Raw genomic sequence first — 25,048 nt, 5'->3', positions numbered from 1 at the left:
AAAGCTTGTTGTGATAAACAGCTTCTAAAATCTCTGGTTAACAGGTAGAATCTGCTTTGCTTATCTTTGGAGATCAGAGGAGAGGCAGGCTACTTCTCAGCAGAGTTTGTTTCCCTTGACTCCAAAGGTCAAGGTGAGGTCCCTGTTGGGGAGGGGGGAAACTGCTGCTATTTGGAAACCTAACAACAAGCTTAACATCATTCCAAAACAAAACACACAAGGGCACTGGCAAGATGGTTCATCAGGTAAAGGGTCTTACTGACAAGCCTGACAACCTGAGCTCTATCCTCAGGACCCACATGGTGGGAGGAGAAAACGTTGTCATCTAACCTCCAAACACTGTGGCACCTACATGTGCACACACACACATAAGTACATTGACGAGGCTATCTCAGCCTTTTTTTTTTTTCTTTTTTTGGTCTTTTTGAGACAGGGTCTCCCTGTAGCTCCAGCTGCCCGGAACTCACTCTGTAGACCAGGCTGGCCTTGAACTCACAGAGGATCCACCTGCTTCTGCCTCCTGAGTGCTGGGATTAAAGGCGTGTGCCACCATGCCCGGCTATCTCAGCCTTTTACAAGAGCTTCTATGGTAATATATTTTTCACCAAGTATTGGGAAGGTTCTTCCCAATTGTTAGAGGAAGGCTGTGCCAAATTAAATATCGAATTGGCTTTTGGCATGAAGACGTTAACTAAAACTAATTTTTGATCTGTTGCAACAGGCAGATCTGCTTGTTGGCAGGGCTGCTCTTTCTTGACGTGTCTCTCATCTTGCCAGCAGAAAGAGTTCAGCATCTTGTAAGCAGCTGATGAATATTTAACAGACACTATGGATTATGTATCTGATAATGACTCCCTCATCTGACTGGCCACTTACAAGGATCTGTCTTATTGTCAATTACCATCCAGTTACCTAACACCTGGAAGCATGCAGGATTTTGTGGAGTACCTTTATTTCCTAACCTGACCATGTGAAAGCCAGAGGTTGACATCAGGTATCTTCCTCAGTTGCTCTGTGCCTTTTTTAAAAATTTTGAACTTGCTATGTAGACCAGGCTGGCCTGGAACTCACAGAGAACCGCCTGCCTCTGCCTCCCCAGTGCCGGGATTACAGGAGTGTGCCACCATGCCCAGCTTCTATACTATTTTCTTTGTCTTTATTCTCCCTCATGTATATTTAACTCTCTGTTGCTGAATCATGTGCATCTTTGTAAGCTATCCTCAGTCCTTCCCAAACAGCACACATAAGTAAGTACATAGGTACTGTGTTGATTGTAGGCATCCTGGTATCATTTTAGTGGAGCACTATGAGTACTGGTATGTTAATGTTGTTACCTTTTAAAACATAGAGACCTGTATATGGAAAAAACTATATATCAAATCCCAGAGTTCCTAGATAAAACAAAACAAAACACTTCCCTGAATCACACTGAGGGAAATCTGTTGGCTCTGACTCCCTCTGCGCTCTGTGTCTCTGGTTCAGAGTTAAGTTGTGGAAGGACTGGAGTACTTTGTTCCTGGAAGGTACGGCAGCCAAGAAAGAATTAAGTTCACACTTCCTCCTGGTGCTGTGGCTTTCTGCTCCCTGCCCTGCTAACTGGTGCCAAATAGTTTCAAAGGAACCCAAGAGGCAGTCTAGTGCCACAGCTGTCCATCCTTCTAATGGGAATCCTGCCCTGTGTCAGCAGATCCTGTGAAGTAGACAAAGGAGGTGAAAATGATTGGAAGCTAAAAGCTTTGGGCTGCAGCCATTGTCTCCATTCTGTTGAAAGTAGACTGCCAAGTGCCAGCCCATCTATTGTAGTATCCCACCTTCCACAGATGAGGAAAATGCAGCAGAAGGCTCCAGCTGTATTCACACGATGCCTCACACGATGACCAGGCTGGATTTGTTCCTTCAAGGCTACCTTAGACATGATTTCCAAACAAGAAGCCCTTAAAAGCACTTCCTGTGATGCATGTGAGGCCTATGTAGAGGAGGGAATTGGGGTACCACAGACAGGGAAGCTAAGAGATGAGTTCAGCTTGGCCCCTGGATGCCAACAGCAGCAAATAAAAATACAGGGCACAGCTGAGCATGGTGGTATATGCCTGTGATCTGAGCACTTAGAAGGCTGAGACAGGAGGATCAAGAGTTTGGGGCCAGCTTGGACTACATGACTTACCCTGTTTTACCTTCCCACCCCAAAACAAAACAAAACAAAAGGATTCTGTGAAGTTTGGGTTAGGGAGATGGCTCGGTGTGTGGCATTCCGGGTTCAGATCCCCATCACCCACGTGGAAGCCAGGTGTGGCCTCATATACACCCAGGGGCAGAAATAGGCGGAGATCAGGCTCTCACTGATCAGCCAGCCTGAATGCTAAGCTTTGGGCTGAGTGAATGACCCTGTTTCAAGGGACTAAGGCAGAGCATGATGATCAGGACAGCCTGTAGCTCCCCTGGCTTCCACACATGCACACGTAAGTATGTACACATGTACACACATTCATAAAACACACACACAGCACACAACAAAAATCAGAATGCCAAGTTAAATCTGAGTTTCAAATAAAAAGACATCAGGGCATATCTCAAATTCTTATATTAAAAATGTATTCATGGGCTGGGCATGGCCTTTAATCCCAGCACTTGGGCAGCAGAGGCAGGCGAATCTCTGTGAGTTCAAGGCCAGCTTGGTCTACATGGTGAGCCCTAGGCCAACTGGGGCTACAGGGAGACCCTGCCTCAAAAAGACCAAGAAAAAAATTTAAATAAATAAATAAATGTATCCATTGTCTACCTGACATTAAAGTTTTACTGGATGTCCTCTGTTTCATCTGGCAGTCACAAGAAGTGGGAGTGGGATGAGTGCGATCTCTCAGTCAGCTGAGCCAGCAGCCAGCAAGTGCAGTAGGACTGGAGAGAAGCAGTTACTGAAGGGGAGCTGGAGGGTCATGGGTGGCACTGCCTTCAGATAGGGACTGTGGGAACGGCTCAGCAGACAACAGTGAAACACTGGAAGCTCTGGCCTGGACCACAGTTCCAAACACCTCCACGACCCAGGGAGCAGCAGTGTGGCTTAGTCTCTGCCTCAGTGCCCTCCCCTCTGTCTCCTACCATCTGAACCATTCCCTTGTCATGTGCCAGCTGGCACCACAGCCAGACACTTTGACCGTGTCTCAGCCGGCTTTGCTGAAAGCATTTAAATGATGTGTCTTAGAAATCTCTCTCCTACAAAAGAAAAGCAAAAACAACCCTCCAGACCTCAGTAAAGGAGAATCTAACCGCTCTGTAATTAAGTGGATTACTTCTGGAGGGGTCTTGGATCTTTTTAAAAAAAAAAAAAAAAACTCTGGGTTGAACACAGTCTCACACATGCTAGACAAGTGCTCTGCCACTGAGCATCTTTAGCTCTTCTGTTTTGAGAGAGGATGGCACTACATTGTCCAGGCTGGGCCCTCTAGTTTATCATCCTCTGCTTCAACCTCCAAAGTAGCTGGGTAGCTACTGTGCCTGGCTAGATTATTTCTTAATTTTCAGGTGCTTTCCTAGGGGTTCCCAGGCATTCCTACATTCTCTGGAGAACTTTGCACTGCCTTTCCAGGAACCCGGGGATCTTTGGTTTGGATCTAGAAGAGTCCCAAGGCATACAGGTAGGCAAGGGGTGTGAGGAGGGAGCAGCAAGAAAATCCAGCATGGCTCCGTTTATTGTCAAACCAACCTCCCCCGCCCCCACACCATCACCTGCAGGGCCCTCTCTGTGTATAGGTATGTATATGTAAGTACACAGACATTCCAGAAAATTGATGGAGGGAGGGTGAGTGTGCAGGAGGATAGAAGACCGTCTTCTTAGCATTTAAAACATTTATTTTGAAATGACAGCATCATTTTTTAAACATTCAAAACCAAATGAACTATCAAGTGCAGCTACGAAGGCTAGACACAAGAGGGAGCTGTGGAGCACACCCACGTGCAGGCTGTTCCTTCATGCGCGCTCCCAGGACTGTCTTCCTCAGTGTGCCCCCACTCCCCGACGGAAGCGCTGGAGCCTGGAACACAAGCTTGCATCCTTTGTCTGTAACTCTGTTATCTTAAAAAAGTGGAACAATCTCCTTTACCTGGCACTAATGCTTAATGTGAAGGGAAGGTTTGTTAAAGCTTTTTTCCAATTTACTGTGGCCACACACACGGCACAGCAGAAACATGGATGCATTCATTTGCTCACGCATGGAGTTATGTAAGACGTGGTGCCACAATCCTTTAAATGGGAATAGTTCTGAATTCAAGTCACATCTGTCCCCGAGAGTCTTGATGTTACCGAACTTGGCTTATGTTAGGCTCAGCAACTCTCCACGAGCTGTGCTTCAACTGGCGACGGTCATATGCCCCACCCAGCTTTCGCCTTGGGTCACTGAATTGCCAGAATCCTTCACTGTCCTGTTGCCTGCTGGAGCTCTATAGCCTAAGGTTCATTGCCTTGATAGTTTAGAGACCAAAGATCCAGAAACTCAGGAAGGGATGGGTCCTCCACAATCTTAGAGCAAAGACAGCCCATCAGCCAGATGTCCTTTCCTTCTCTGACCAATGATAGTCACTCAAGACCCTTGTTCCCACCACAGACACAGGAGGTCTCAGGCCCACACCCTGGTTGTTACTAGCTTACAGAACAGCAATGACACTGAACACTGAACCACAAAGCCCTGGGGCAGCAGAGATCTGGAAAAGTAGCCCAAGCACTGCACTAACCCCTCTGCTCCTGACCTCTGCAGGTAATGATGTCATCACCACTGCCCCATCTATGACTATTCATTCCCGCCCCTCCAAAACACCTTCTGATTTCAGTCTCCTAACAGCTGTCAAGAAAATCTAGTCTGTGACTAAAGGGGAACTTTGGGAGAGATGCAAGATGATGGCTCCTAAGAGTCAGGTTTCCAGTGGTAACTGCCTGTGCTTGTGTGTGCCTGACACCAAGAGGGGCATAGAAAAACAAGAGTGGGAAATACAGTGAGTTCAGTCCTTCAGCCCTGCCAGGGTATGCATTCCAATCCCCTGGTATTTTCTGGAAACTTCTTTCAGGCAGCGCAACAGGCATGGTTCCCTGGGAGACAGAGACCTCACAGGAAATCAAGTGGAAGACACAGATGTGAACAGGTAGCACCAAGCTGGCACACGGTCCACCAGCCGCTCCTGGTGTCATCCTGGACAAGAAGCCCAGACTGATGGCTTGTCCCCCAGCCTCTTCAATTCTTGTCCATCTACAGCTGCCCTGAAGGTCCCAACTCCAAGCAATGGGACTGAGCCTACTAGGGCTTTCTTTTTTTAAAAAAAATTTATTATTTTTATTTTATGTATATAAGTGTATTGCCTGCATGTAGGTAAGTGCACCCATGTCATGCAATGCCTGCGAGGACAGAAGAGGCCATCAGATCCCCTGGAACTGTAGTTACACGGACATGGGTCTTCTGCAAGAACAACCAGTGTTCTTAACCATTGAGCCATCTCTCCAGCCCCCGGGCTTTCCATTTTTATTCTAGAAGTTTTTGGCAGTTTTTCAGAAAGGGCTATGATGATTTTTTTTTTTTTTTTTAAGACTGTAGCATCAAAGTCATGGAGCCCAGTAAGATCCGGTGTGGGGGAAGCTAGCTGGCTGTAACCAGCAGGCTTATAATTACAGAGGTAAGAAGTAGCTTACAATGGACTTCCCAGCATAGGAGAGCCACTGGAGAACCTTCAACACCTACTTCTTAATTTATAAAATTAAACAACCTCATGTTCTCTGTTTTGGGATTTTGAGACAGTCTTACTATAGCCTCTTCCTAAGTGCAAGGATGTGAATATATACCACTACACCTGGCTTCTAGAGGCTCCTTTTGATGGAGTCCTCAGCAGGATCAACCCAGACCATAAGAAAGGCTGCTGATCCAAAAATGATCCCCAGGTCTAGGGCCCCTTTATAGTGATTCACAGGAAAACATCTCTCACCACCCAGACCCATCAAGATTTACTTAAACCTCTCCCAAGAAACTCAGAATTCTTGGTAAATATAGGACATTAGGCTAAGTAAAATATCCACTTCTTTCTTTTAAATACAGAAGAGAATCTGTTGAATTTTATTTTTGGTTGTGTTACTTCCTTGTTTCACTGTTTTGATTTACTATTTCCTAGTTTTCTGAGATGGAAGGTTAATTTATTCATTTTCAGCCTTTTCTTTCTTTTAAAAAATTATTTTATTTTATATGTATGAGTATATTGCCTGCCTGTCTGTAAGTGCACTAGTGTCATGCAGTGCCCATGGAGGTCAGAAGAGAGCATTGGGTCCCCTGGAACTGGAGTTAGGAATAGTTGCTAGCTGCCATGTGGGTGCTAGGAATTGAACCCAGGTCCCCTCCAGTTCTCTTAACTGCTGAGCCACCTCTCCAGCCCTTCTTTTCCAATGTATGCACCTGTAAATTTCCTGATTGTTGCTTTAGCCACATCTCAGAGTCCGGTGTCACCTTTTTATAGCTTCTTGTTTTTAAGATTTATGTTCCATTCTTCTCTGAGGAATTATTCTAACTACATCACAAGGGCTGGAGAGATGGCTCAGTGTCAAAAGCACTGGCAGCTCTAGGCATTGCATGAACAGGTGCACTTACATTCAGGCAGGCAAAACACCCATACGCATAAAATGTTTTAATTGAAAAAAAAAAAAAAGATGAGTGTAACATACCTTTAATCTCAGCACTCAGGAGACAGAGTCAAGCAGATCTCTGTGAGATCAAGGCCAGCCTGGTCTACATAGTGAGTTCTAGGAAAGTTGGGGCTATAGGGAGACCCTATCTCAAAAAAAAATACAAAAGGCAAAACAAACAACCACAAACGAACAAAAACCCCACATCACAAGTTTCCCTTTAAACTATGAACTATAAAGTTCAGCTCATTTTATTTTCTGAATGACCTAGCTGTAGATTCTTTGTGAAAAGATAGATGAGAGAATAAAACTCCTTGGGTCCTCCTTGGGTCTGCAAGTGGAAGGAACGATGTAAGGACTCTGCTTTTCATAGATAACATCAGTTACTTTAAAAAATACATTTTAGGTCGGGCGAGGTGGCGCATGCCTTAATCCTTGCACTTGGGAGGTAGAGGCAGGTATATATCTCTGTGAGTTCAAGGCCAGCCTAGTTTACATAGCAAGTTTCAGGCCAGTTGGGGCTACAGGGAGATCCTGTCTCAAAAAGACCAAACAACCCCAAAACACATTTTAGGAGCTGGGAAGATGGCTCAGACAGTCAAGTGCTCGCTGCACAAGCTTGAGGACCTGAGTTTGGATCTCCAGCACTCATGTAAAAAGCAGGGTACAGGCTGGGTATGGTGGCTCCTGTCTTTAATCCCAGCACTCAGGAGACAGAGGCAGGTGGATCTCTCGAGTTCAAGGCTAGCCTGGTCTGTATTTTGAGTTCTCGGCCAGCCAGAGGTACATAGTGAGACTGTATCAAAATAATAAAAATAAATAAAAAGCCAGCTAGTGTTGGGCAGGCAGTGATAGGAAGATTTCTGGGGCTTGCTGGCTACTCTAGATGAGAGCCTGTCTCAAAAAATAAGGTAAAGAATGACCCAGGAAGACATGCTGACCTCTGGGCTCCTCACGCACACATGTGCACACTCACACACACTCACTTCCTCCAAATAGATTTGATTTTATTTTACATGTATGAATGTTTTGCCAGCATGTAACCTAACCTGAGTCACACAATGCCTGCAAAGGCCAGAAGAGGGACTCTAGAACTGGAGTTAAGGATGGTTGGTAGCCTCCATGTGGGTGCTGGGACCCAAACCCAGGTCCTCTGCAAGAGCAACCAGTGCTCTTAACCGCTGAGCCATCTCTCCAGCCCCAAATAAACACATTTTAGTAAAAGGCAAAAGATTTATACCATCTGAAAAGAAACTAGAATATCCTAAATAAACACATTTTACTGTAAACTGACAAATCACATAATTAGGAGCTCAAAAACAAAAATCACTTATGTGTTGCCAGCTTAGACTTATTAAATTTATTTCACATTATTGTGGTCACTTCTACAGCTGTTTAGACTTATTTTCAATCACGTTATTGTTCACAGAATTCACAGAATTCATTAACAAAATAGTATTTTACATCCAAGGGTTTTCAGTAGCACAGCAAAATAGAAAAGATGCCCACAGGCTGCTTGGGTGTGGAACTTGAGTCTGATTAGATAGATGTCTAAAACATTATTGCTTTATTAGTCCTATTTTTTTAATTATAAATTATTCCTAGGAAACCCACCATGCCAGGTGTCCTTCAGTCTGCAACTTTTCTGGATTCACTCACGACAGACCTGATTTGTAGGTGCAGAAAACGCCACCAAACTGAGTGTTCTGCCATGTGGGCAGTTCTGAGGGCTGGCTGTGGCAGAGCAGCGCCTCTCCACATAGGTTTCTATATCTAAAAATACGTACAAACATTTTCTCTTTTCTTATTTGAGACACTGTCTCACTAAGTTGCCCAGGCTGGCCTTGATTTCACTCTGTAGCTTAGGCAGGCCTTGAACTCATGATCTCCTGCCTCAGTCTCCCAAGTGGCTGGGATTATATATAGGCCTATCCACCAGGCCCAGTGGTAGAAATCTCTTCAACAACTTCCCATTTTCCTCCTTGGTCTTTCAGCTGATGGGCTGCATTCAAACATGGGTCATCTCTGCAAAATTTGAATTAGACCTAAAGAGAGTTCAGGAAACGACTAAAGCTCCTACCGAAGCCACTGACCATGCAGGGGATACATCGGAAGCAACACAAAAACAGCTCAAGTCTAACATGTGAGGAATACCTTAAAGAAAACATCCTTGACAATTATAGTCCATGGTGGCCGCTTAGCACAATTTTGTCAACATGAACTTGAAGACTTCTTGGTAGTTTCACGGCTGAGTTTTCTTATTTTGTTCCATTTAGGTTTCTATTTTGTGGGGAAAAGAAAAGATCTTGGAGATTTCTTTGTGGTCCCTGAAGCTCTGTGGAACTGGGAATACTGGGAATAAGAGACTGGCTTCCTCAGGGACAGTGGCGCTCCAACCGCAATGGGGCAGGATTCCTGAGAGTGGTGGCTGCGTCAGGTTTCGGGGATGGGAATGGATGCCGTGTGCAGAATGCAGGCAGCGGCAGCAGCCTCAGTTCAGCTTCTTACTGTTGTCTGTGTTGTGCACAGATGCTAAAAAGTCAAGGATGAGCTTGGCTGTCTTTCGTGGTCTCTCCATCACCACCGAGTGCCCACAGTTTTCCAGAAGCTCTACCTGACAGGTAGCAATTGACTTGGCCAATATATCTGCCCCAGACACATCAAGCACCTGCCCAGAAGACAGGGAAAGAGACAACACACAAAGATTTAGATGCGCTACTGCACTCCTGTGACCTGGCAGGGGTCAGGGAGGTGGGGTAAATGGAAGCCACCAGCATGTTTGATTCTGAAACTTGGTATAGAAGTGCACCACTGCCAGGGAGAATGAGGTGGAAAAGACGAAGTTACTGTCTGCAAGGTTAAGGGGAAGCCAGACACACTGGGGTGAATGTGGTACCATGTAACAGGGCACGGTGCTCTGCAGAGGATCCTAGGAGCTGATGAGACAGGAGGAGCAGAGAAAGGGAAGACATCACTCCTGAGTACTGAGACAACAGAGGGAAGTTGGAAGTCTTCACAGAAAGGGGAGGAGCATGTGGGTCATAGCAAGTTCAGGGGTTGGCAAGGTAGTTGAGAGAAAGGGTGCAGTCAGTGGGGAAGGGCATGCTGGAGCAGAAGGCAGGCCACTCATCCACTCATGACTCGCCTTGGCCACTACATCCAGTTTTACGTAGCACTGGGGATGGAATCCAGGGCCTTGTGTATACTAGGCAAGCACTCCACCATGTGCAGCCCTACTACAGCCTGAGGACTTGGGGAATCCTGGGACTGTGTTAAGGGGAATGGTTTGAGGAGCTGGCTCTGTGTTGGAGTACGGTAGCCCAGTTGTAGGAAGGTCCAACAAGGAAATTCAAGGGGAGAATGCTGCAGAGGTTTCTTGACTTGGTATATAGGAGCCATCTCAGGAAGAGCTCAGGCATATGATCACATCCAGGCACATCATACCACTGACAACACACCCCCCTGCTCCCTGTATCTCTGCTAGCCTACTGGGGTCCAAAAAAGAGGAAGGCTGAATTCAGCCTGACAAGTCCAGGTGCTGTGACAGCAAATGCTGATGGCACAGCAGGAAAAGAGCTGGGGAGCTTGGGAAACAAAGGGTCATAAAACAAAGAACCCCTTTAAGCCTCTGCTTTTTGGCATATGCCCTCGGGATGGTCCGCAGAACACAAAAGATCTCGTCACATTTGTAGCTCCCCCATAGGATGTTAGACTATGTCCTTGCAACAAAATGAATTTCAGAGTCTAGGAGGAAAATCTTGACCATGAGCTGAGGCAAAGGACACGGGGAATAAGTCACTTGTGTTTTGATAAGTGGAAAAAAGATCACTTTCACTGAAGTCACTGCACTTGAGTCTCACAATTACCCCAGCAGTAGAAGAGACACCTTGACTTAGAGAGGCTGGGGGCTTGCTCAAGGTCACAGGCTGAGTGAGGAAGCGCAAAGGCAGGGCTGGAACGCACATTCCCAGGCCAGCACTCCTGTTTCTTTTGCTCATCAGTCTCCCTGGGACAATGGGCTATGGTCTCTCCCTGCGGGTCTCCAAGAGGCCAGCATTACTTTGGGAATTTTTACAACCAAGAATGGCCTTTGTTGTTCTGATTGAGTTTTTGCTGGCCAATCTCCTAGAGCCTGTTCCCTGTTTAGGGCACACAAAGCTGCTTTCAGCTCCTCAGCTGTAGAAGGGAGCAGCTGGAGGGAGAATGTGGACTTCCCTTCTTTCCCTGTAACCATCCCTGTGCTGTGCATCATTGGTCACCCTTGGCTAACCTGAGACACCACTGGCTACTTCCCTGCATGTACTATAAGCACACCCCAGCTTCTCCCACAAGTTCCTCTAGGTGCTATAGGTCTCCAAATACAGCCCGATGTCCTGTTTTGCTTTCAGCAACCCAGAGGGGGCTCACCATAGTGAATTTGAACTTGGGAGAGTGCCATGGCTTGAAGGTATTCCCCAAAAGACACGAGTTGGAAATGTTACCCTTTTACCCTCCTAATGGATCAACAGACCAACAGGAGCACTGCCCTCAGGCATGGATTAACATCACTATTGTGGTAGTAGGTTTACCATCCCAGGAGTGGTTCTGGTGTAAAAGCCAGCTCTGCCTATCACCTTGCTTTGTCTCACCATGTGCTGTTCTTTACCATGTTATAATACAACAGAAGTTCCTCATTTTGAGCAGATGTTCTTAGACTTCCCAGTCTCTGGAACCATGAACCCATAAACCTCTAGTCCTTATAAATTACTCTCTTGGGCATTTTGTCATAGCAATATAAAACAAGGTCAGAGAAAAGTCCATTTTTAATATCCTTTACTGACAATAGTCCTTAATATAAGACTCTTGTATATCCTTTAACTACATGCGACAATATGACCATGATACATGGTTTTTTTTTTAGTCTTTTTTGACACAGGGTCTCCCTGTAGCCCCAGCTGACCTGGAACTCACGATGCATATCAGGCTGGCCTTGAACTCTCAAGAGATCAGCCTGCCTCTGCCTCCCAAGTGCTGGGATTAAGGGCGTGTGTTACCACGCCCAGCAACTGTTAAAAAAAATAAACAGTGTCTATGTTGCTAAACTGCCTTCAAATTTCTAGGCTCATGGAAGACCCTGCTTCAGCCTCCCAGGAAGTGGAACTACAGGTCTGTGTTCATGTACCCAGCAGATAAGAATGGTTTTAAGAGAAATTAGGACCCAGAGTACAGCTCAGAGGTAGGGTGATTGCTTAGCATGCATGAGGCCCAGCAGTCCACACTGGTGGTCTGTAGTTCTAGAATTTGGGAGGTGGAGGAAGGAAGAATTCCCATTCAAGGCCAGCTTGGGCTACAAGGTGAGACCCTATCTAAAAGAAATCCTTTTCCTGTGAAAAGCCAGATGTCATTGTTGTCAGCTCATAGGCCCTGAGCACCTGGTAGACACTGGTACCTGACACAGGTGTCTGCCACCCTTTCTGATAACAGAAACCCGTCGGGGAGGCTCACTTTAAGGATCATAAGGCCATTCTTCCACAGGGCCCTGTGACATACCTGGTCTTGTTTCCCCCAAATGATCTGTGTCGGGACCTTGATCTTGTCCATGTTCTGATGTAGAGAGTATCTGGACTTCTCGCTGACAATTTCCAAAAATACTTGTCAGAAAAGAAAAACAGGGTGAGTGTGTGTGGGTTCTACTCGTGGGTACCACAGCAGTCAAAGCATCTTCAAGTCCAGCCCACAACTTCCTCTCTTCAGGGGCCCAGAAAACATTCTAAGCTGTAGAGGTTTACAAATTACAAGGTCGCCAGCCACCATGCTTCACCGTAATGAGCTCCAAGCTGAAGCAGAGCCACTTACGTTTCCGATAGAAGTTGTTATGAGGGATGCGGACGTCGACAAGGCCTTGCAGGATCTGAAGATAAATAACCCAAAGTTAGAATGTAGAGAAGTCTCACCTCCTCCAGCCTCTCAGCTCTGGGGCAACAAAAGGGAAGAAAGGCTGGAAATTTCCCACACTGCTGAGCGCTGGATACAATATAATTAAGAGGTTGTTTTTTGTTTAAACTAAGGAGGAACTTGGGTAATACCATGAAGTCGGAGGCCTGCACAGCCTATTAAAGACACCTGTAATGGCATGAAAATTTGAAAATTTCTCAGCTTGGCTTGAGACAAAATCAGTATGAACAAAGTCTCAGTCATTATTCAATGATATCCAAATGAAGAGCAAGGTTATTTTTTAATTGAACCACTAGAATTAATAGGCCTATTGAACAATGAAGGGGTTGGGGATGTAGCTCAGTTGGTAGAGTGCTAGCCTGGCATACACAAAGCCTTGAGGGGTTCCATCCTTAGCACCACTAAACCTGGTGTGCTGGTGCATGCCTGTGATCTAGCACTCTGGAGGTGGAAGCAGAAGGATCAGGGGTTTAAATTCACCTTGAGCTACATAGTGAGTTCTAGGCTAGCCTGTTATACATGAGAAGAAGGAGAAGGCGGGTTAGGGGGAGGAGGAGGAAGAGGGGGAGGAGGAGGAAGAGAGGGAGGAGGAGAAATAAACTATTAAGAAAACTCTGGGGAGAGTCCTGTGGTCTCCTAGAGCTCTGATGACTGACATTGCCTTTGCTCTCCTTGCTGAAGGCTGTAGCCAATGTGGACAGGCCAGATCTCCAAGCCCTGAGCTACTGACCCAAATGAGTGGCTGTGGCCAGATGTAAGGCAGTTCCTGCCTCAGGACTCTTACACAGAGCTCAGGGTTCACAAAGGTAGCTGTCACTCCTCCCATCCACCTGGGAACAGATCTAAATCCCTTCAGTACCCCTTCTCACAAGTCCTGTGCAGGCCAAAGTTGGGAAGACCTATGTTATGGTCAGGATTTTAAATGTCTCCAAAAGGTCATGTGCTAAATGTTTGGTCTTTGACCTGTGGTGCTGCTGGGAGTGGTAGACTTGAGCAGGCGGGGCCTACTTGGAGGACTTAGGTCATTGGTAGTGTACCTTTGATTGATATGTCGGGACCCTCGTTCTTGTCTTTCTGTTTCCTATCCATCACCTCATCAGAGGTGAGCAGCTCTACTGTACCACAGGCCTCCCACCACGGTGTTCTGCCTCATCATAGGCCCAAAGTGGAGGAGCCAAAAATGGCCTGAAACCTCTGAAGCCATGAGTCAAAAGAAACCTTTTCTTCTTTTCTTTTTTCTTTAAAAATTTATTATTTTATGTGTATGTGTGTATTGCCTGCACATAGGTAAGTGCACCCGTGTCATGCAATGCTCACAGAAGAGGCTGTCGGATCCCCTGGAACTGGAGTTACGGACAGTTGTTAGCTGTCATGTGGGTGCTGGGATTGGAACCCGGGTCTTCCGCAAGAACAGCCAGTGTTCTTAACTGCTGAGCCATCTCTCCAGCCCCCCTCTTCTCCTTTTAAGTCAATTATCTCAGGTAATTTGATACAATGATCAGAAGCTAACTAATATACACCAAGCCATGGCTGCTTTGGACTAAACCAGTCCTCTAACACATGGCTCTGAGAGGTTCTGAAAATGGAAGCAGAGGTAAAGGCAATGGAAATTTATTGAAAAACATTGTGTTCAGTGTCAGGCATTTTCTTTGTTCTGCTATCCATCCTGTATCCGTCCATCCATCTCCAATTCTGTTTGACCGATGGAGTCATCCATCTATCTTGTCCTCCATAATCATATATTCATGCGTCCATACATCCTATATTCGATATTCCATTCGCTCTCCATCCGTGTATTATCCTGCTATCCTCCCTCCCATCCACCCAACCAACCATCCATCCATTCTTCCATCCTGCAGTCTTAAATTATATAAGCATGTATGCACATCAACTCATATCATGCACCCACACACCCATCTTTCCCATGTCTCTCATAGGAGCTGGGTGTGGTGATGCATACCTTTAATCCCAGCACTTGGGAGGCAGAGGCAGGTGGATCTCTGTGAGTTCAAGGCCAGCCTGGTCTACATAGTATGTTCCAGGCCAGCTGGGGCTACTGGGAGACCCTGTCTCAAAAAAAAGACAAAAAAAAAGAAAGATATCCTGTCATATTCATCATCCAATTATACCTAGAACCTGCTTCATGAAAACACTGCACTAAAGTCTGGAGACAGCAAGGACAGTCTCTGATCTTACAGACACAGAGTGGGGGACACAGATGAGCAAACACAAGATGGCCCAGAGGTGAACATAGGTAGGGTGGTCCTACCATCCTAGGAGGGAAAGGCTTCTGAAGCCAACATTTTTTTTCTGTGTTTTCTTATCCCCGATAACTAAAAAGACACAGCATCTCCTTTAGTCATAAGATTCTAGGAGACATCACAGCTGGAAAAGAACAGCGCCATTTTATGACTAAAAGGATATTGAGGATACAAGATCATATCACAGAAATGAATTCTGGATACCTCCCCAGAAACAATCTGTACTTATTGACCAAGTCATGTTCATAAGGTCTGAACAGCATGCATTCTCACAGCTCCTAGGATGATCCTACACAACCCTGAGGTGGGGTCCAGTACCTGTACTACAGGGAGATAATCCAGGGCTCATAAAGCCTTAGCTATGGACTTTTCAATCTTAGTTCTCCACACCTTTTCCTTAATGACCTCATTTAGACACATGACCTTCAATACCTTCCTTTGGTGATGGTTCTTGTTTACTGTCAAGTCAGACTTCCCTCTGTACCACTTAAATGTCCAACTGCCTACCTGACCCCTTCCCTTGCAGGCTGCGCAGGCAATCTGAACTTAACACAGTCAAAATGGAGCTCTTAGCATATCCCCAATCTGTACTTCCTCTCCTTTCCCTACTTAGAAAATGCTCCCTTCATCCACCCAGCTGTTCAAGAACTGGAAGTGACATGTGACACCTCACTGCTCTCCACACCTATACTTCCATCCTGTAAGTCCTCTCCATTCTTTGTCACAACACAGCTCCACTCTCATTTCCAGTGCTCCCACCCTATCCCCACTGACAACACCTCTAAGCCACAGTGTCTCTACGCAGCCCCTGCCTCTATCTGTGTAAAGTTTTCTGTGACTCTCCTAATGTGCTTAGAAAAATCCTAGATTCCGTCCCATAAATTACAAGGACCTATAAGATCTTCTCAAAGCGGGTTTGAGAAGACCATGAGGTCACACTATGCTCCTGGTAACATTCAATGCCTTTGCCGGTCACGTACATTCTCTCAAAAGAATACAGTTGTTTGGTGCCTACATAATACAAGATAATGTCATCTCTGATAATAAATATGTACATCTTGTGTTTTAAAATTTTCTGAGTTTCAATATCAACAAATAAAACCCCCATAAAATAAAAGCACTCTGGGCCCATCAAAAACACATTTTAAGAGTACAGTCATGATTTTTTAAAATTGAGAATGTGACTTAGCCGTGTCCCTTTCCATCTTCATTGAAACCCTTTCTCCTTTACTCTCTGGCTCCAGCCACCTGTCCTCATTCCAGTGCCAAGAGCCTATGCACGCTTTTTCCACTCATCCGTGTTCCTTCAACATGACTTATCAGAGCTACTTCTACCTCCCTATTTTCAATCTCAACACCATCTTCACTTCACCTCTAAAAACTCATTTCAATCTGTAACTTTTTGACTGCTGCATTCAGCTAGATCTGCCCAGGGGACTTCCCTGTCTTAGGTATTTACCACAGTGCTCAGTACAACATCTGACATATCATAGGCACATGTTGAATAAATGGAAGCAGACAGAAAGGAGTCAGCAAGTAGATGAAAGAGGTTATGCAAGAGGGAAGGTCCTAGTCCCCCTGGAGGCTGTAGGGAGGGGAGAGGTGTGGCTGCCAAAACACTGTACCTGTTGGGGCACCTTGAAACGGACATAGGAACAGAGCTGGAGCATTTCACTCATCTCTTCTGGGGTAGATGGGATCAAGGGAATTTTCTGTATGGCGGCGGACTCCTGCAGCTCTTTGAGCCGTTGTACAAACTGGTTATCAGTTGAATACTGCAGGCCTGTGGATGTAAAACAGAAGAGCCTGACAGTACACCTGCCTTCTTACCAAGCTCCACTTAAGCAAGGAACTTAGAATAACAAACCAAAGTTAATATAATTCAGGTTTCTTTCACTGGGAGATTTTTTTTTCAATTTTTATTTTATGTGTATGTGTATATTGCCTGTATGTATATAAATACACTTGTGTCATGCAATGTCCACAGAGGACAGAAGAGGCCATCAGATCCCCCGGAACTGGAGTTACGGACAGTTGCTAGCTGCCATGTGGGTGCTGGGATTTGAAGCCGAGTCTTCTGCAAAAACAGCCAGTGTTCTTAATCATTTAGCTGCTCTCCAGCCTGAGATTTCTTTTTTTTAAACAGCCAAAGGTTTCTTTCACTGGGGAATTACTTTTTTTTTTTAATTTTTATTTTCTTTTGATATTTTTGAGACAGGGTCTCCCTGTAGCCCCAGCTGGCCTGGAACTTGCTATGTAGACCAGGTTGGCTTCAAACTCACAGAGATCTGCCTGCCTCTGCTTCCCTAGTGCTGGGATTAAAGGCGTGTACCACTATGCCCAGCAAGACTTTGTTTTTTAAAAAAAGATTTTTATGTGTATGAATGTTTTGCCTGCATTTATGTTAAGTGCATGCAGTGCCTACCAAAACCAGAAGAGGGCATCAGAGCCCCTGGAACTGCAGTCACCATATATATGATTGCAGGGAACCAAACCTGGGTTCTCCTCACAAGCAGCAAGTGCTCTTAATCTCAGAACCATCTTTCCAGCCTCTGAGGAGATTCCTTTTTAATTGATACTGCCATCCTTGCGCAAAGTAAAAACTGTATTTTGAGAAAAACAGAAAAAAAAAAAATTCCTCCAAGATATTTTAGGACTGGGACCAAGCCTGGCGGTACATAATACATTCTCTGCACTCAGGAGGCAGAGACAGGAGGATCACAAGTTCAAGACCAGCTTGGGCTATATAATAAATTCTTAACTAGCCTGGATTTAAAACACACACACACACACACACACACACACACACACACACACACACACACATTTTTTAGGGCTGACTGTTCATCTATAGCCATAAGCCAGGAGTACTGAGAGACCATTAAAAAAAAAAAGGTAGGAACTTAGGCTGTTCTGAAGCTGCTTGAATCAGAATCAGAATTTTAACAAGCTGCAAGGGGATTCTGTATGGCAGAGGATGACAAGCACCAGAAAGCCACATATTTGTGCCCTTTCCACACCTGCATTATTTCGAGATGATCAAAGGGAGCACATAACGGAGAGGAAGCCCAAGGCTGCAGTACCAGGCTGCTACCCCACCTCCCACCTCCCACCACCCAGTGAGGTACTCTCTTCTTTGGGGCCAATACACAAGCCCATGGACAGTGTAAGTCTGTCTGCAGTATACAGGCCCCCTTCTTTCAGAAGAGCACTAGGTGACAGCTGAGACTGACTCACTCCCTTCGAGACTGAAGATTGTAGCACAACACAAGAGGCCCCAGGAACTAATGTTATACAGTCAGGAAAGAGTAAATTTACTTCCAACATGGGGTGATTTCTTGGCATTTAACTTAGCCAAAGAGCTAGATTTTGGAAAGAAGCCTGTAATCACAGAACATGGTGTAGAGACAGAAATTTTAGGTGTTTGAGGCCAGCCTTGACTACATGAGAACTTGTCTTGAAAGGAAAAAAAAAAAGCACTAACATCATTAACATTGGTTATTCTACAGACGCTCTCACATCAGGGCTGGGGAAATGGCTCAGTGGACAAAAGCGCTCACTGTATAAGCATGAGAATGGGATTTCAGATCCCCAGAACTCATGTAAAGGCTGGGCAGGCATGGTGGCCACCTGTAATCTCAGCACTCAGGACATAGATAGGAGATTCCAGGGTAGGCTGGCTAGCTAAACTAGCTAGAACCAGCAAGCTCCAGGTTCAATAAGAGACCCTGCTTTAAGAAATCAAGTGGGGCGATCAAGGAAGACACATGTCAACTTTGGGCCTCCACATGCAGATGCACATACATGTACTCATGCACACACAAGTGTGTCTACACACATGCATGCACACATGTATACAGGCATGCACTACCCCCCCCACACACACCACTTTATAAACCTGTATCCAGAAAAGCCTGGTGAGATGGTATGCTCTATAATCCTGTCTACGCAGGAGGCTGAGGCAAGAGAATTGCAAATTTGAGGCTAGCCTGAGTTATATACCCAGGGAATGAAGGCCAGCCATACACAACCTAATTCAGAGGGAAAAAAATAATCCTAGAACATGCCAGAATTGTCCAGATCCAAGCTGTTTCATACTGGCTTCTTTGCATTTAATCATGTGTGCAATGCCCTCAGAGGCCAGAAGAGGGTGTCAGATCCCCCTGGAACTAGAGTTACAGCCAGTTGTGAGCCACCGCATGGGTGCTGGGAACCAAATCTGGGTCCTCTGCAAGAGTAGCCAGTGCTCCTAACCCCAGAGCCATCTTTCCAGCCCTGTCATGAAACTGTCTTAAAAGCTTTTTAGTTATTTTTCAAAGCCTCAGAATTGTCAGTAATATCCTTTAGAAGTTGTGCTAAAACATCATTTATAGATAAACTAATTTAGTATCTGGGGGTGCAGCTCAGTAGCAAAGCCCTTGTTTGGCCTGTATGCAGCCCTGGATTGATATTCAGCACTGCAAAAATAAAAAAATAATTGTTTTACGTGCAAATGGAATTTTTAATATAAAACATCACATCTTGACAAATGATAAAGTGATGAAATTTCCTTTTCTTCACTCAGTCAACCTTCACATTTTTTCTTTCCTAATCATCTTCCCACTGCCCACCCCTAGAGAAGTAGCAGAATTTTAAAAAATACATTTTATTATTTTTATTTTATCTGTTTGAGTGTATTGTCTACAGGTCTGTAAGTGTGCCCGTGTCTTAACGCCTGAGGCGGTCAGAAGAGGGCATGAGATCCCTGGAACTGGAATTACGGACAGCTGTTAGCCACCATGTGGGTGCTGTTAACCAAACCTAGGTCCTCTCCAAGAGTAGCCAGTGCTCTTAATCACTGAGCCATCTCTCTAGCACCCCTTTTAAGATCTTGTAATGGGGCTATTTGGGAAAAAGAAGGGGACCAGTGAGAACTAGTACATGATACAATTACATGAAAATGTCTGTATGAAACTCATTACTTGTACAATGAATATATGTTAATAAGAATTTCAAAAAGGTCTTGTAATGAAAAAAGGTCTAGGTTTTGGCAAAAAAAAAAAAGAAATAAAAGAAAAAGGAGAACATAAAATAAATAATGCCTATACTACACAGGGTATTGTGAGAACTAAATCTAGAAAAAGATCTTGGTTCTTGGGGACTTGATAAATGTTGGAAGCTAACTATAGCATTGCACTCTGAGTATGTATGTGCCATGCCTCACAGCACTGTGCACACTTCAATTACTTACCTCCAATTCTTTGTGCAATAGAGCTGACTCTACATATTATGCCAGGCTGGTTATAACTGGGATTATACAATTATTATTTGGTCAGAGTTCTCACTGAAACATTGAGTATCTCAAAAGTTCACACCAGAAAGATGATTTTTTTTTTTTTAAAGCAGCCATAGCAGACACTGTACAGTTCAAGTCACTCATAAAGTAGTTGTAGCCATGAAACTCACCAGCAGGGCACACCAGACACAGGCTGCAGACATCTGATGGGTAATAAGCAGCATAGACGCCAGCCACATGGCCTCCCATGGAGGTGCCTATAAGGTGGAAGGGCTTTTTGTTCAGCTTAAGGCATTCTACAAACTAGGAAGGAAAAGGAGGCATGGTTACAGCTGGGATGTCAGCAATGATTGCAGAGCAGACACCCCACCACCACCTCATACAACTGAAAGTGACCATGGACAAGGGTGTGTGACACGCTACTGGACCCATTATCGAGATGAGTCACTGGCATGTATGGAGCTTGCTTTACCAGGCACAAGTGACTATAGGGTCGTTTATGTGAATGAAACCAATAAGAGTTCCTTTTAGTAAACAAACCATTCTATAAAGGCCCAAGGAGTCAATGTTTTTTGCTCTGTGGATCAGCTGTTCTTTGCTGTAACTAGGCAACTCTGCTACTGTGTCACAAAAGCCACCAGAGGCAATACCTAAGTGAGGGAATGCTAGTCCCAACAGAACTTAGCTTACAAAACAGGTGACAAGTGAATTACAGCCCAGGGCCATAGCTTGATGATAGCCATAACTTGAAGCCCTCTCCAGCCATCTATATATCTAATCAGCTATCTACCAATCTATCCATCACAGGAAAAATATTTATTATGTAGCTGCTGAGGATTCAGCAGAGAGCCAGAGGCAAGGGTTTGTCCTTATTAAAATACACAGCTTAACAGTCAAGACAGAAACGTCCTTACTTGGAGAAAATTCCCAATATGAACCTGAAACTTATGGACTATTCAATCATGAAAGCACTCATGAGTATTCAGAACCTCAGAAGAACAACCAGAGAGAACTAGTGATGGACACTAAATATAACAAAACATAAAGAATACCATCTCTAACCAAGTAGAGGAGCCATTGCTGGGGAACAGAACAATAGACCTCCATAGAAGGATAGAGTTTTGCAGAATTTTAACCAACTTTTCGAAGAGTTGAGAAGTTGCCCAGATTACTTTTTGCACAAACAAGTACAAAATGGACTGTAGATATAACTCAGTTGGTAGAGTGCTTAGTGTATACAAAGTCCTGGGTCTGAGCCCTAGCCCCACATAAATCAGCTATGGTGACAGGCCCCTGTAATGAATCCCAGGACTTGGGAAGTGGTGGTAGGAAGATCATAAGTACAAGGTAATCTTCAGCTACTCACGGAGTTTTAGGCCAGCCTGGGCTATACAACAAAAACAAACAAAAATGCAATAGGCTTAACGGAAAAACCATCTGTAATAAGCCCAGGCTCTCCTCAGCTGACCACGGACATCCCTGGCCTACCATTTTGTTGGCAATCTCTTGGAGCTAGAACACTGGGGATGGACCTCAAGGCAGTGTGCCTACTCTCCAGGGCTGGGCACGTGATGGGAAGAAGCAGTCTGGTCAGTTCTGGTGAAGCCTCCCGCTTACCTGATGGATCCTTTTGACTTGCCCATCTATGGACAGGTCATCCAGGGAAGATCGAGTGGTGCCTTCATGGCCTGGCATGTCCACACAGACTAAGTGCAGGTTCTTTGGAAGGAACTAAGGACACAGACCCAGACTGTTAGTACGCAGTATACAAAACATGACTGTCCATTTTTTTGTGGCGCTATCCCCTCTCCACCAAGTGACCCAGCCCACCTACCCCTGAGATTTATGCTTCTGAGCTTTCCAGTGTCTTTAAGCCCTTAAGCTTATACAGCAGGTGGTGTATGTGCTGAGCCATCTCACAGGCCCAGTCTTGAAACTTTAATACTGCTTGGTCAATACTACCTTTCCTTCCTGTTTCACACTTCCTCCAGGTATATGGCTGTTGTCTTGGCATTAGAAGAGACGGTTCAGTTCTCCCAGGGCTTTGGAGCTGGCCAGGGCTCATAGGACCAATGTTTTCTCCTCTAAATCATAATGCTAGTTTTAACTAGTTTTTTTTTTTTTTCCTCATTAGGGTCTAATTCTTAAGATCATTATTCTCAAAATCACGTTTCTTTTTTCCTGTTTAAAAAATGCACCACTTTTGGGGCTGGAGAGCTGGCTCAGCAGTTAAGAATACAAACAGCTCTTGCAGAAGAGCCGGGTTCGATTCCTAGCACCCACATGGTGGCTAACAACCGTCTGTAACTCCAGTTCCAGGAGAATCTGGCACTCTCTTCTGACCTCCATGGACATTGCACTACACAGGTGCACTTACATACATGCAGGCAATACACTCATACATATAAAATTTTTAAAATGTATCACTTTTAACCAGGAAACTGAGAAGTATCAGTTACCAAAGATGCTTATCTGCAGTTGGGATAAGAGGTGACAGATTCATGAAGGCTAAAGGTTGGAAATAACACAAGTAACCCAAGGACACACAAGCTTTTCCTCCTGGGGCAGGTGGCATTTGTGAACTCTCATCCCGGGATGCTGCCCTCAAGATCCCTGCAGGTCTCAGCCTTCACCAGCTGGCCACTCTTACCAAGAACGGCAAAGGGCTACACAAGTAAACCAGCACAGACAGTGAGTTGGAAAACTATCCTGAAAGGCTGCCAGATCAAGGCTATGTCTCAAAATGACTAAGGAAAAGAAAAAGAAACAGCAGAAGGAAAGGGAGACCTGAGGCAGGGAAAGGAAAAGAGAAAACCTGGGTTTGTATAAAAGAACAAATGCATTTGAAAAATCTCGGTCTCAATCATCACAGCAGTTCTGAGACAGAGCTGTGCTGGAAACCCATACAAGTATTCTCAAGGCAAGGCTATACTGGAAACTCCCAAAAGTACTTCCAAGGTGAGATTTCTGGGCACGGTTTTTAGAACTACTACTCGTCTTAATTGTGTGACAAGAATAATATATTTTGTTAATTTTAAGAATGAACTTAAGAGGCTGGAGAGATGGCTCAGTGGTTAAGAGCACTGGCTGCTCAGGCAGAGGACCCATGTTTGGTTCCCAACACACACAAGGTGATTAATAACCATCTGTAGCTCCAGTTCCAGGGGTTATGACTCCCTCTTCTGGCCTCTGTGGGCATTGCATGACATGGGTGAACTCATACATGAGGGAAGCACTCATATACATAAAAATAAATCAATCAAAAACATTTTTAAAAAAAGATTGAACTTGAAATGTGTTTCTAGCTCCCTTCTGTTTCTACCACTGCTGTGATGTCATATGCAAGCAGAGCCCTTTTCCTTTTGAGACAGGAGAAGCTTGAAGTGCACCTTGACCACGCTGAGCCACATATCCTTGTGTGCTGAGAATCCATGGAGCATGAGGATGGACGGCTTGTGCCCTGGCCTGCCCCGGAAGGAGTAACAGAACTGATAGTCCTCGTGCTGCACATAGCGGACTTGCATGCCCAGTGTCCTCCGCCAGTACCTAAGGGACAACAAAGGCAAGCAGCATGCTCAGAATAAGTGGCTTTGGGATGGGCTCAGGTTCTCTCCAGAGAGCCTACTTAGTGGTGAGCCACACACTTCTCACAACTCTGTCCTTTACGTCACCCTCAAGGAGCACTAAGAACAGGAGGATGGGGCTGGAGAGATGGCTCAGCAGTAAAGAGCACTGGCTGCTCTTGCAGAGGACCTGGGTTCCATTCCCAGCACCCACATGGCAGTTAATAACTGTCCATAACTCCAGTTCCAGAGGATCCAATGCCTTCTTCTGAGCTCGACAGGCATTGCACAACATGGGTGCACTTACATACATGCGGGCAATACACTCACATATAATAATAAATAAAATATTTTTTTAAAAAAAGAACAGGAGGATGTCACACATCTATTGGGAAACAGGAAGAGGACTGGCAAAGGGGGACGATGATGGATGGACAGACAACAGAGAGTAACAAACAGGAATGTGCATCATAGAGATGCATGAAAACACCATCACAAAGCCCATCATTTTATACAATTAATATATGGTAACAAAGGAAAGAAAAAAGCAGCAGCTGAATGAAAAAATAGTATGTCATACACAACAACCTTTTGTTAGACAGCGCTCAGAGCTAACTCCTTGCTTGAGAACCACATGCGCTGTCCTCTGGCAACGTTCCTTACAACATATGGCTGCTGGGTGAAGGCTCTGCTTCTGTTGGTTACATAAGACTCGGCAGGGCTGTGGTTTGGCCTCAAATCCATTTTGATAAGAAATTACCATTGAAACAAATTGAACTCTCAATGTAAAGAATCTCTCCAAAGATGAAAGACGGTTAAGTCATCCAGATTCACTTTGTGATAGACTTTATATCAAAGCAGCAGCCAAGTCTTATAAAGGCAAATAACAAAATGGTCTTAATGTTTTGTAAAATATAAGGGGGAAGAGAGATCGGGCTATATACTCATGTTTACTTGTATCTGCACACAGAAGGCATGGGTGAATACACAAGACACTATTAATCTGGAGAGGAGGCATCAGAGACAGGAAGTAGGAGGAAGGGGAACAGAGTGGGGAGGGAGACTTAGAACTGTATTTTTTTTGATCCTTCTGCAACGACTGTATTGCCTATTCAAAACATTAAAACAGTAATACAATTGCCTAGCTTAAAAGCTCTTCTTAGGCCAGGTGTGGTGGTCCATACCTTTAGTCCCAGCACTCAGGGGGCAGAGGCAGGAGGATCTCTGAGTTCGAGGCCAGCCTAGTCTACATAGATAGAGTTCCAGGAGAGCCGGGGCTACAGGGAGACCCTGTTTCAAAAAAAAAAAAAAAAAAAACACCTTTCTTGGGGCGGAGAGGATGGGGGGGGGGTACAGAGGCTATTTT

The 25,048-nt window shown here is 45.0% G+C and overlaps 1 protein-coding gene across 8 annotated transcripts in view; it reads right to left on the bottom strand.

Moving 5' to 3' along the window:
* Window positions 1-7,990: 7,990 nt before the first annotated feature.
* Window positions 7,991-25,048, bottom strand: part of Abhd6 (abhydrolase domain containing 6) — a 53,925-nt gene continuing 36,867 nt past the window's right edge. For all 8 annotated transcript variants that reach the window (XM_008841180.2, XM_008841178.3, XM_017800140.2 and 5 more), the window contains exons 4-10: window positions 23,509-23,665; window positions 21,737-21,850; window positions 20,290-20,422; window positions 16,470-16,627; window positions 12,485-12,539; window positions 12,179-12,279; window positions 7,991-9,317 (exon numbers count right to left, since the gene is read on the bottom strand). In XM_008841180.2, the coding sequence (XP_008839402.1) occupies window positions 9,141-9,317; window positions 12,179-12,279; window positions 12,485-12,539; window positions 16,470-16,627; window positions 20,290-20,422; window positions 21,737-21,850; window positions 23,509-23,665 (895 nt within the window). In that variant the 3' untranslated portion in view covers window positions 7,991-9,140. The remainder of the gene's footprint in view (window positions 9,318-12,178; window positions 12,280-12,484; window positions 12,540-16,469; window positions 16,628-20,289; window positions 20,423-21,736; window positions 21,851-23,508; window positions 23,666-25,048) is intronic.

This window comes from Nannospalax galili, unplaced genomic scaffold (genome assembly GCF_000622305.1).
Source record: "Nannospalax galili isolate Female #2095 unplaced genomic scaffold, S.galili_v1.0 scaffold561, whole genome shotgun sequence".
Classification (NCBI taxonomy): domain Eukaryota; kingdom Metazoa; phylum Chordata; class Mammalia; order Rodentia; family Spalacidae; genus Nannospalax; species Nannospalax galili.
This window is presented reverse-complemented; position numbering and strand designations above follow the sequence as displayed.